Consider the following 11,311-nt stretch of genomic DNA (forward strand, 5'->3'; position numbering starts at 1 on the left):
TTGAGAGTGCAATGATAAATCCCTCCTCCTCCTCTTCTTCTTCTTCTTCTTCTTCTTCTTCTTCTTCTTCTTCTTCTTCTTCTTCTTCCTTTTTGACAAGATTGTCGTTTTCAAGAGATCACCTCAATTGAAAAATAGGAATCTCTTCGTTCAAATCGAACCGTATCATACGTTATTTTTAAAAGAAAATATAAGATAATTAATTAAAACGAGCTTTATCGAACTCTTTACTTGTATATTGCATGCTACTGTTTTTTGCCATCGGCAACATTTTATGTTTAAATATTTTCGTGAACGATGAAAATATTTCTGTTCATTCATTTTTATAAGAGATACAAGCGATTATTCTTTGAAGAAAATAATTTTCAAATCATTCAATTTTTTGCGAAGCAAACGGAGCCTTAATCAATTAAAGCGTCGAACTTGCGCAGCAGTTTATTAACAGCTATATAATGTTGAATTGACCCCCCAAAAAAAACAAGCGAATGGCATAATACAGGAAATACATGTGTAGATACGCACAGTGACGCGGCAGGTGCGCGGCACGTGCGGAGACCTCCCTCTGCTTCTCTGGCGCAGGCAAGTCCGCACACATGACAATGACATACATTCATACATACCCCGTACACACGCACACGCCACGCTCTTCTTCTCTTCTGTCTCTCTTCTCTCTGGGTTTGGGGACTGAGAGTTTCTAGGGTTCTCTCCTTCTTTACTTCGATAGCAAGCCAGACCCACGAACCGGAATTGGCGCCCCCTTCTCGGGTTCGATCCCTCTCTAACCTGTGATTCACGCCGCCATGAAGCTCACCGTGAAGACGCTCAAAGGCACCAACTTTGAAATTAAAGTGCAGCCCACCGACACCGTGAGTTTTCTCCCCCTCCCCCGCCCCGTTCCTTCGTTGGGGTTTCCCTGGCTGCCGGAACGTGGGTTTTGTTTGTTTCCGTTGATTTCTGTCGGAAAGTGCGAGCTTCGAGAAGATTGAGGTCATTCGTAGTCTTAGAATTCTCGGGACGTCCCACTCGGATTACGGGTTTTTACTTAGGAGGATGCGAAAGGTTGCGTTTTTTCCGTCCCCGAATCATTGGAATTTGCTGGGTTGGGGACAATGGTTGACTGGTGTTTTTCGCTAGTATTATATTGATGCGCGTGGATTTGCCAGGAGGGTGGTTTTGCCTTGTGAATGTTGTTGTTGTTGTTTGTGTTCTGATTGGGAGTCCTTTCCTTTTTTTCTTTCCTGGCTAATGTAGATAATGGCTGTCAAGAAGAACATTGAAGATGTACAGGGAAAGGATAACTACCCGTGTGGGCAGCAGTTGCTGATTCACAATGGTAAGGTGTTGAAGGACGAGACCACATTGGTCGACAACAAGGTCTCTGAAGATGGCTTCCTCGTTGTCATGCTCAGCAAGGTGAATCATAACCCGCCTTGAGTTGAAGTACATGAAGCAATTTATATTTTTTTTTTATGTTTCATGTGTGCTACTTGCCATCATTATTAAGTCGCATAGTGTTGATTTAGTAATGTTGGTATGGTTGTGGTTGCGACTATAATCTGGCCAATTTTCTTGGTTTGCTTCCTTTTCCTTTTCTTTCTAGTGAAGTTCAATTCCTGTTTGAACTTAAGGATGACACTGGGTAATTGTAGTCCATCAAACATGGTTTTAATGAAGTCCAAGATAACAGCTCCATTTAAGTTATCGGGAGATGATGGAATTGGCTAAGTTTTCTTTTTGTTTTATCAAGTGAGGTGTCTGCCCGGTTCAGGTATCTGATGTTTGAGAATGTTCACATCACATGCATTGAGGAAGATTTCTATGGATCGATTTCCTGGAGGGTGGGATAGCGGGTTTATATCATGATTTCTGGCTCTAAACTTATGTCCTCTGAGCTTGATTTCTAAACTGTGAATGAGATAATGACCATTTTCTTTTTGGGTTGGGTAGTCATTTCTGCTGCAAATCTGCACCATAAGCTTCCCCTGTTGTGATCTGACTTCGATAATGATCTTGGTTCTTTTATGTAGGAAGCTGCCAGCTGTAGCTACATTGGCTCATACTTGGTGCTCTAGCATAATTTGTGCTATATGAGAAATCTTGATTTCTTTTCTTTCCTCCCTGACTTGTGATGAATTAAATATCTATTGATATGTTTGCATGTTGTCTTATGTGCTCTTTTCTCTCTATCTTTCTAATCAGAACATTATCTTGCATTTTGACTGATCTGAGTTGTTATGTCAATGGGCAATATTGGCACTAGTTCTGTCATCTCCTAGCTCCAGCTTGAAGCTGACGTATGACATCCTTCTTTCTTTTTTTCATCATTTTGTTTAGCAGAGCAAGAGTTCAGGCTCAGCTGGCACTTCGTCCGCACAGGTATACTCTTATCTGTCTTTTTTTTTTTTCAGATAGCGTAGTGGTTCAGTTCTTGGTATATGAAAGATTTTTTTTTGGGGTCAAAACAGCCTGCTTCTACCACTGCAGCAACCACTGCAGCAACCACTGCACCAACTTCTAACCCTTCTCCAGCATCTGAAGCCCCTGCACAAGCACCGTAAGATTACATTTGCGTGACAGTAATGTTTCGTTCAACTTACCGAATCAATCTCATACCCTCTTTGATAATGTTTACAGTCCTTCAATGACCACATCCACTTCAGAAGGGTCAACAGCTAAGTATGGGAGATCTCTCTCTCTCTCTCTCTCTCTCTCTCTCTCTCTCTCTCTCTCTCTCTCTCTCTCTCTCTCTCTCTCTCTCTCTCTCTATACCTCGTTTCCTTTAATATTGCGAACTCATATACAATGTAGTTGGTGACATGCAAAATTAAATATACTTGTGAATGAGCAACTTTCATGATATTGGTGGGGATACCAGTTGGTATTCTGGCATTATTAAGGACTTCCCGAGATTAATTCCTGTGAAGCTGGTTAATGTTGGTACAATCATTAAAATGAGTTAATATCCAGGTCGTTGTTGAAGATTGTTGTAAGACAACACGGCTTTGCTTCTTATGCTACCTTGGTTCAGTCCTAGCTTGGTGCTTGTCTTGCTCATAGCCTCTGTCTCTCACATGCTGAGAGACTGCTAGATAGTTTTAAGTGGTTTCATGTTAGAATTCAATGGAAAAGAAGCCCAATGTGAATGCTTTATCATATCCTTGAAATATAGCATAGGTAGTTTGAGGATCAGGGCTGAAAGTCGAGGAGCAAATGTGGATTTAAATAATCAATTTTGCTGTCCGTTTTGGCATAGCAGAATAAGCTAATAATAAGAGGAATGGTAATGGGGAAGACAATAGGGTGGTAAGTTCATAATGGTGAGAGAATATGCGGAGGCAGTGACCGGTGTCATAGTAGATTTTACAATTGCCTTATCATAGGTTTACCTGATTACTTGCAAATAACTCTGTTATCTCTTTGTCGCAGTGTGCCTTCTGACGCCTACAGTCAAGCTGCTTCCCATTTAGTTGCTGGCAATAATCTGGAGGAAAGCATCCAGCAACTAATGGACATGGGTGGTGGCACCTGGGACAGAGAGACGGTTGTACGTGCTCTCCGAGCTGCATACAATAATCCAGAGCGAGCAGTGGATTATCTATATTCCGTATGTCTATTGGGCTGATGATGGTTTTGCTCTGTATTTAGTCTTCAATTGTTTATAATGTCTTCCTATTTTCAGGGTATACCGGAATCAGCTGAAATTGCTGTACCTGGGGCTCATTATCCTGCAAGTCAGGCGAATGAAGCAGGTGCAGCACCACCAGTACCTGCATCTGGTGCACCTAATACATCTCCTTTAAATTTGTTTCCCCAGGTAAAGTTCATTTTCTTAGTGTGCCTGGACAATTTAGGTTTTGGAAGTTTCCAAAAAGTAAATTGTTTTGCAGGAAGCACTTTCAAATGCTGCTGGTGGTGGACTTGGAACACTCGATTTTCTTCGAAACAATCAACAGGTATCGTTACTGTTGAGCATTTCCTAATATACAAAAAAGTCTTTGTAGTTTCAGTTTGAAGAGCTGAAGCTTTAGGATTTTCTTTTTCACTGGTCTATATTTTGTCAATGGTCAGTTACCATATAATTTACGGTTGGGGGAGCCTAAGAAAAATAAAATTTAGGTCGACATCATGTGTAAGCTTTGTGCATTTATATACTGGATATCAATCGCCGAAGGTCGGTCATACGGTGTTCATCTTTTTCTTCTCCAAAAAAATAAAAGGTTTCTATAGGTAGAAATATGTATAAACACTTACGGTAGTTATGGATTCGGTGTTAGGATCTTTCAAGTGGTCTGATATAATTCTTTCTTTTCCTTTTGCATTTTAGTTCCAAGCATTGCGTTCTATGGTGCAAGCAAATCCCCAGATTTTGCAGGTGAATTAGCTACTTTCTTGTTTTCTTTATCTTTTTTGGATACAGCTCTGGTAAAGTAATTCTTGTAAGGTAATGACACTGGATGCGATTTACTTTTGTGCTTGATAACAGCCCATGCTTCAGGAACTTGGAAAGCAAAATCCTCAGCTTTTACGATTGATACAGGAGCACCATGCAGAGTTTCTTCAGTTGATAAATGAACCTCTTGATGGGTCCGAAGGGTAAGTAATAAATGTTCAGGTGACTGGGCTCGTATAGGTCTTCTTTTGCCAGATTAGAATGCAACACCCAAAGGCTGGGAGTCCAGATGATACCCTGATTTCTTAGATTGGCCCCCTCTCACCTCCCTCGCCTACAATTAAAAAGTGACTTTTCTTCTCATTCTTATGTTATTTGGGAGTTGGGTCAATGAACTTTGCATAGAGTGGACTCATTTGTATTCGTTCACCCTTAATTGTAAAGCATTGTGAAGCCTGTTTGATATCATTTGCTGACGGGGAACTCTATGCAGTGCCCTTTGGGTGCGCAAGAAAAGACTACCTACTTCTGAAGATATTCATTTGAGGGTTCACTAGGAAAATTCTGATGGTTTGACTTCCCTGTAGGGATATATTTGATCAGCCTGAGCAAGATATGCCTCATGCTATAAATGTGACGCCAGCTGAGCAGGAGGCCATAGAGCGAGTATGCTCCCAATTTGGATTCGCTTTGTCAGTTTTGCTTATCACACCTTTATCGTAGCATTGTACTAATTTTGTTTGTTCACAGCTTGAAGCAATGGGATTTGACAGAGCCCTCGTCATTGAGGCATTTTTGGCTTGTGACCGGAATGAGGAATTGGCAGCGAACTATCTATTGGAGCATGCTGGAGATTTTGAGGATTGAGCAGCGACTTTTTTTCCTTCAGGCTCATAGTTTTTTCTTAGAGTAAATTATATCGTCGAAATTTTTTTCTTTTTGGGTCTGACATGTTGACTGCCTGGCATTTCATTGGTTGTCTGGATGATCTTCCTTCTTCTTCTTCTTATTTGGTTTTTGGGGAGGGCAAAGGCAATTTGAATTTCTTTTTTGGCTCTCAAATTGTTCTTGGCATTGGATGATTTAGTTGGGTATGTATGGAATGAATCTATGGACTTCTTCTTTTGATGAAGGAAAGATGGAAGAGACCACATGAGGCTGAGTATTCATGTCCTTACTTTCATGCTGGATGACAACGTAAAGGATGAAGGACTCATCTTTGCTGGGCGCTGTTAAAGGGTGAACAAATGTTGTCAACTTGACATTGTTGGTTGGACTAGTTTGTGTCTACATGACTGCTAAATATGAGAATTCTGGAGATTACATTGAATCAATGAATTTTGTTTTTGATCTGGATATCAAGTTGCCATGTCCCTGAATAAGCCCCTGGATGTTGATGTGCACTCTTTGGCCTACAAGGAGTGTTAAATAATTAACTTCCTGAACCTCAAAATTCACAATAATATCGAGATAATGATTGGGCACTTATTTGGTGTAGCTTGTTAATATATGCGGCAACCTGGGCAATGCCTCAGTAGGAGGGCTCATTCGAGACCAATCCGGAACTTGGAGAAGAGGCTTTGCCAAATCTGTTGGCATTTGTTCTTCAGTCAAGGCTGAACTCTGGGCTGTTTTTCCGGGTACCTCCTTAACCATCTCCATGGGATTCAGGGACATAATTTCGAAGTGGATTCGCAACCTTTACTGGAGATGTTACCACCTGATGTTACCACTTTGATGACGAGGATCTACGTGGTAATAATCTATTTATGAGGACACAGGGGTTTTTTTTTTTTTTTTGTGGGTCCGTAAGACACAGGAGTTTGATCGTCGATTTTCCATGTCTACAAGTGGTCCATGCCCTATAGGGTACACCGCTCGACCAGTCATAATGACAGGATAACTGCGGTGGCTCTTATGCTTGACAATTTGTTCACCTCATTTCTTTAAGTGGAATACTATAAGCAAAACATCTTTACACGAAACATGGTGTTGCAGTGGACACAGATGAGATGGGGCTGACCATAAAAGCTGATGACCCCATTTGGAAGGAAGAACATGAAAATCACCAAAATGCACAGCATATGATTTTCATCACCCATCCACCCTGGTAAATACCCTCCTGGGGATCCCTCTGATTTTTCACGCTCATCATCATAAGTGCTAGAATAGTAAAAAAGAGAATATTCGCCAAGCTAACTTGCAGGACAGCATCTGTTTCAAACCACTCCCTGTTTGGTTTCTGGTGGAAATGATTCAACCCTGCACCACCATGGCAACAAAATAAATCTGCTCTACAGAAGAATACCCATTAGACTCAATTAAATGCTTACGTCCCAAACGTTGAACAATACATCCAAAAGTACAAGATTTCATCATCTATACCTTACCGCAGAACCTGCTTCAACAAATCACACTAAAAGTAACGCAAATTATAACACAAGAAGCAACGTCGAGGACTTACTAGGGAGCTTCCTCATTAGAGGGGCAGCGACCTCACGGAAAATCCATGACACCATCACAGAAAGCCCATAGAGACCACAATATGCAATCCGAGCCGACCTCCTGCTAACTCCCAAGACGACAGTTCAAAACACGTCGCATGCACATGCAGCGCAGCAGGATACGAAGCATGAAGCCGCCCTCATCCTCACTCTCGACCGATGCAATCTACACTTGAATAAGGGGAAAGCAAAATGTCGGCACATTGTCTGGTGCAAAGCAAGTAGTACAATTGGTGATTACTGCTATAAATGAATCCCAATAATAAATAAACTAATCGTGTGTACTGTGAACTGTGGAGTCTACAATGTAAGCATACGAGGAAAGATGAATGACCAAGCCTAATTGCAAAGAGCAAGATAAAATTAGTCGCACTTACATGGAGAAGCTAATTGGGGGCAATTGAACTGTCATGCTTTCCACCGAAATAATAAGCTACAATCCGGCAAAGGCATCAAACTTGGGTTTGCCCTTGACCCATTAAAAAAGCAGCATTTTTTTGGTAAACGAAACGACGGGACCGAGACAGAGGGAAATTATATGAAGTACTTGACTAAATTCGAACATTCGATTCTGAAACCAAAAACACAAAGAAGAAGAAAAACCGAAAGCAGAGAAAGCTAAGAAAGTAAAATGGTACCTACGAGGCTGAAGCAAGAAGGCAAACAGCAGAACGAGGAAAGCCACCCTCCAAACTTGGCACAAACGAGCGAGAGCGGGAAGCTGTCGATGACGGGGAACGAGAGAGTTGCCGTTCAAGCTTCCCATTCTCGTCGTTTCAAGAAACGCAAGCAAGGTGCTTCTCTTTTTGCTTATTAATCTCTGCTATTCTCCATTTCAGCTCTTCCTGGAGTGAATTTTCAAGCAAAGCGATTCCCTTTTTCTTCTTTTTCCCTCTTCCGAGTTCGGTTACTCAGTTGATCGAGCAGCAAGTGTCGAAAATGCGCACTTTTTGTGGAAACCCAAATGAGATGACAGACTGGGTTGCTAGTTGCTGCAGGCTAAACCTCATAGCAATGGCCTTTTTCTCTCATGTGGTGACCCCAGGAAAAACAAATGTCTTCTTCTTGTTCTGTCGCTCGCTTGTTGAGATCAATTCATTGCATGTTCTTTCAGTTAAGTTGAAGCGAAGTACAGGGAAGCGCAGGGAAAATGCCATTATCAGTCCTCTAGTCAAGAAGTACTGGTTACAAAGATATCACCTGTTCTCGAGGTATGATGAAGGCGTCAAATTGGATGAGGAAGGGTGGTATTCCGTCACTCCTGAGGAGATTGCTGTCCGACATGCGGAGAGATGTCGTGGAAGAACCGTGATTGATTGCTTTGCTGGTGTTGGTGGCAATGCCATTCAGTTTGCTATACTGTAAGTTCTACGTTCTCTGCTTCGTTACACACTCTATCTACTGCTTCTAAAAAGCAATTGTGCGAAATGTTTTGGTGGTAAAGTTGAGAGAATTACGTACCTGCCTTCGCTAAAAGCTTAGGAATCCTCAATGGGAGTTTCAGTAATCTTGATAGTGGTTACATGCTTGAGATACTTATATATCAGCCCTTTCTTGACTGTCTGTTGAGAAAGTTCCTGATATTGTGACTTTTAAGCCGAATTAGTTTATCTCATTATGGGAGTTTCTTAAGTTTATGACTTGAGATTATCTTTACTTGCTGTAGATGTCACCATGTTGTTGCAATTGATATTGATCCTCAAAAAATTGAATTGGCTTTTCATAATGCCAAAATATATGGGGTAGAAGACCGTATTGATTTCGTTGTTGGGGACTTCTTCCAACTCGCTCCATCACTGAAGGTAATGATATAATGTAGAAGAGATGCTACTCTATTCTAGTCATACTCAGTGCTCACGCGTTCATGTTGCGAAGGTAGTTGAGGAAGTCTGGTTTTATTGTGCTTCTTACATGCCACGTGTAGTTAGAATAAGCTGTTACAGTTCAATTGTTACATTTTGTTGAGTTGGAGACACTTATATGTTATTAATATGGTTATACGATATAAGAAGAATAGAGCAAGTAATGCCAACCATTTGGCAGGTGGCTTCTGGCAATGATTTGATGCTTCAGATTGAGCCTTTTTTTTGTTTTATGAATGCATCATATAATGCTTGGTAGGTGCCTTGATGCTTATCCTCCAATATCGCTTTGCAATCACATGTCTAGCGTAATTATCCAGTTAAAATTCTTTCTCTGTACTGAAGTTACAAGTGTGTTGCTTGGGTTCTTATCATTCAGGGTCAAAACTTTGTGCTGCATTCTGCTCTACTGTAAGTAAAATGCCCCTTGATTTTGTTTCATCAGGGTGATATTGTTTACCTTTCACCTCCGTGGGGTGGCCCATCATACAAAATGATTCGGCAGTTTAATCTTGATCTGCTCAAGCCAAAAGACGGGTATGCAGAATTTCTTCATGGACATTCTTGGTCACTTCTAAGGGAAAGGCCTTTTCACATGATGATAAAGTTAATGGTTGTGTTTAACTTATTATACTAGAGGATTGAAATTACCTAAATCAACTTTTATTTGAGAATAATATGAGCACTAATAGAAATGTTTCTCTTTCTTTATCTAAACAAGCACCAAGAGTTCTGTTCTTTGTAGTAGTGTCATACGTCCATGGTTTGAATAACCGAAAGGAAAAAGGAGATCAGACAATATTTTCTCTGAACTAACTTTATACAAATGTTTCTCTTTCTTTATCTAAATAAGCACCGATTATTCTGTTCTTTGTCGTAGTGTCATAGGTTAATGGTATGAATAACCGAAAGGAGAAAGGGGATCAGACAATATTTTCTCTGAACTTAACTTTTACAGATGCATTCTTTATATATCAATAGTTCTCTCACGCTTGCATGGACTTGGTGCTATCACAAAACTTAATCAAGATGAATATGGTCTATAGGTAGTGCGATTCTGCAGCTCTGTTGTCACCTAATTCTGAGACTTGCATTTTTGTGGCTCAGAAAATAATTATCACCTTTGTTTCCAAAAAAAATGTACCTAATATCAATCTGATTACAGCTATTCAGTATTTCAAGCTGCTCAGAGGATAACACCAAACATCATCATGTTTCTTCCCCGCAACATGGACTTAAACCAAGTGGAAGAGCTCTCTTGGCTTTCTTCTCCTCCTTTACACGTTGAGGTACTGCCTTGTTATATTATAACCTTTTTGATGGACTTGATTTGTCTTCACTGCATAACATGATAGGAAAGATTTGCAGATTGAAGAAAATTACGTGGATGGCAAATTCAAGGGCATAACTGCATACTTCAATGATGTTACATCAAGGCAGGCCTGACCGTCATGCTCTCCCAGGCCGTTGCCATGGCTAACTTGTTAAATATTCGACTAGTAATTTTTTTTAACCAGAGCATAGTATTTCGGTTCCATGAGGCTAATGCTCAGAGAATTTTGTCAGCAGTTCATGACCAAGTAGAATTTGACATGCCTGGCCGAGAATAGATTTTTCCTCGATGTTCATTCTTGTAGGGATTGCTTTCCTGGTGAGAAAACTCACCAAGTGGCATTTTCAAAAGGGTTCCGACTTTGGACAAGGTGGTGAGAAATTGCTGAATGTTGACCGCTGGTAGGGAAAAAAGCTATCAGGCCGTGTTTGGTAGGAAAGATGGCGACTGGAGACGAAAATGTAACCGAGTACGGTGGTTGGTATGCATACTGCTAGTCGAAATGTGTATGGTTTTGATACCATTTGATTGACTGCAATGACTTAATCCAATATGCCAGGGTGAGAAGTATGCAAGCGATTCGTAGTCTACCAATAGAAGAACAGGATCATTTGTGAAAACGGTCGACTGTACGTGATGTAAAAGAGTATTTCAACATGATCAATCGACTATTTCGCTTGTATGTTACTGACAAATAAAATTTCGGTACTCGTAAGATCAGAGCATTATTAATAATATAGTAAAATTTCACAATGGTAAATTAGTTATCACTAGTAAATTATTGAAGCAATTGGTAACCTACAAAATCACAGGGGGATCACTTGTAAAATTCAAAATAATCAGTAATCTACTGTTGGGTTTAAAGATGGAAAAATCATTTTTTTTATAAGCGTTTTATATGCACTAGTAAAAACCAACTTGAAAACATGGACTCAATGATTGCACCCAGACACTTTTTTTTCGGCCCAATTAAAAAAAAAACCCTCAACTTTACACTTTGTCCCAAATATACCCTGAACTTTTTTTTGTCTGAAGAAAAATCACAAACTTTTATCTAAGTCCCAAATCTGTCCTCCCAGTTAAAAATCGGTCCAAATCCGTCGAAAAAAAAAAAAAAAAAAGCAGAGAAGCAGGCGGTGCGTGCGGTGGCCAAGCCAGCCTGGTGGGCCACCCTGCCGTCGGGAAGGAGCGGCGGCCCACGCCTGGGCCTTCCGAAGGCCGG

The 11,311-nt window shown here is 40.6% G+C and overlaps 2 protein-coding genes across 5 annotated transcripts; both read left to right on the forward strand.

The window, feature by feature from the left end:
* Positions 1–623: 623 nt before the first annotated feature.
* Positions 624–5,746, forward strand: LOC115689108 (ubiquitin receptor RAD23b-like). 3 transcript variants are annotated; one of them, XM_056320484.1, is made up of 12 exons: positions 624–866; positions 1,270–1,413; positions 2,335–2,376; positions 2,466–2,554; positions 2,635–2,676; positions 3,427–3,604; positions 3,680–3,814; positions 3,888–3,953; positions 4,325–4,372; positions 4,484–4,593; positions 4,978–5,056; positions 5,141–5,746. In XM_056320484.1, the coding sequence occupies exons 1-12, from the start codon at positions 801–803 to the stop codon at positions 5,255–5,257; spliced, it is 1,116 nt and encodes a 371-aa protein (XP_056176459.1). In that variant the 5' UTR covers positions 624–800; the 3' UTR covers positions 5,258–5,746. The 3 variants fall into 3 exon arrangements, with proteins under 3 accessions (XP_056176459.1, XP_030470937.1, XP_030470938.1); XM_030615077.2 differs by having other exon boundaries at positions 627–866; positions 1,252–1,413; XM_030615078.2 differs by having other exon boundaries at positions 628–866; positions 1,252–1,413; positions 2,338–2,376.
* Positions 5,747–7,426: 1,680 nt separating this feature from the next.
* On the forward strand, positions 7,427–10,378 carry LOC115689049 (uncharacterized). 2 transcript variants are annotated; one of them, XM_056320277.1, is made up of 6 exons: positions 7,427–7,688; positions 8,009–8,255; positions 8,561–8,696; positions 9,202–9,293; positions 9,930–10,045; positions 10,125–10,147. In XM_056320277.1, the coding sequence occupies exons 1-5, from the start codon at positions 7,526–7,528 to the stop codon at positions 10,042–10,044; spliced, it is 753 nt and encodes a 250-aa protein (XP_056176252.1). In that variant the 5' UTR covers positions 7,427–7,525; the 3' UTR covers position 10,045; positions 10,125–10,147. The 2 variants fall into 2 exon arrangements, with proteins under 2 accessions (XP_056176252.1, XP_030470877.1); XM_030615017.2 differs by having other exon boundaries at positions 7,436–7,688; positions 9,922–10,045; positions 10,125–10,378.
* Positions 10,379–11,311: the final 933 nt, after the last annotated feature.

This window comes from Syzygium oleosum, unplaced genomic scaffold (assembly GCF_021117445.2).
Source record: "Syzygium oleosum isolate NSW1041296 unplaced genomic scaffold, Sole_v2.1 Sole_v2.20, whole genome shotgun sequence".
Lineage (NCBI taxonomy): Eukaryota > Viridiplantae > Streptophyta > Magnoliopsida > Myrtales > Myrtaceae > Syzygium > Syzygium oleosum.

Coding starts and splice junctions, on each gene's coding strand:
- LOC115689108 (XM_030615077.2), top strand. CDS start 801: ATGAAGCTCACCGTGAAGACGCTCAAAGGCACCAACTTTGAAATTAAA. Junction 867..1,251: donor AAGTGCAGCCCACCGACACC/GTGAGTTTTCTC, acceptor TGGCTAATGTAG/ATAATGGCTGTCAAGAAGAA. Junction 1,414..2,334: donor TCGTTGTCATGCTCAGCAAG/GTGAATCATAAC, acceptor CATTTTGTTTAG/CAGAGCAAGAGTTCAGGCTC.
- LOC115689049 (XM_030615017.2), top strand. CDS start 7,526: ATGGTACCTACGAGGCTGAAGCAAGAAGGCAAACAGCAGAACGAGGAA. Junction 8,256..8,560: donor GCCATTCAGTTTGCTATACT/GTAAGTTCTACG, acceptor TACTTGCTGTAG/ATGTCACCATGTTGTTGCAA. Junction 9,294..9,921: donor CTGCTCAAGCCAAAAGACGG/GTATGCAGAATT, acceptor ATCTGATTACAG/CTATTCAGTATTTCAAGCTG.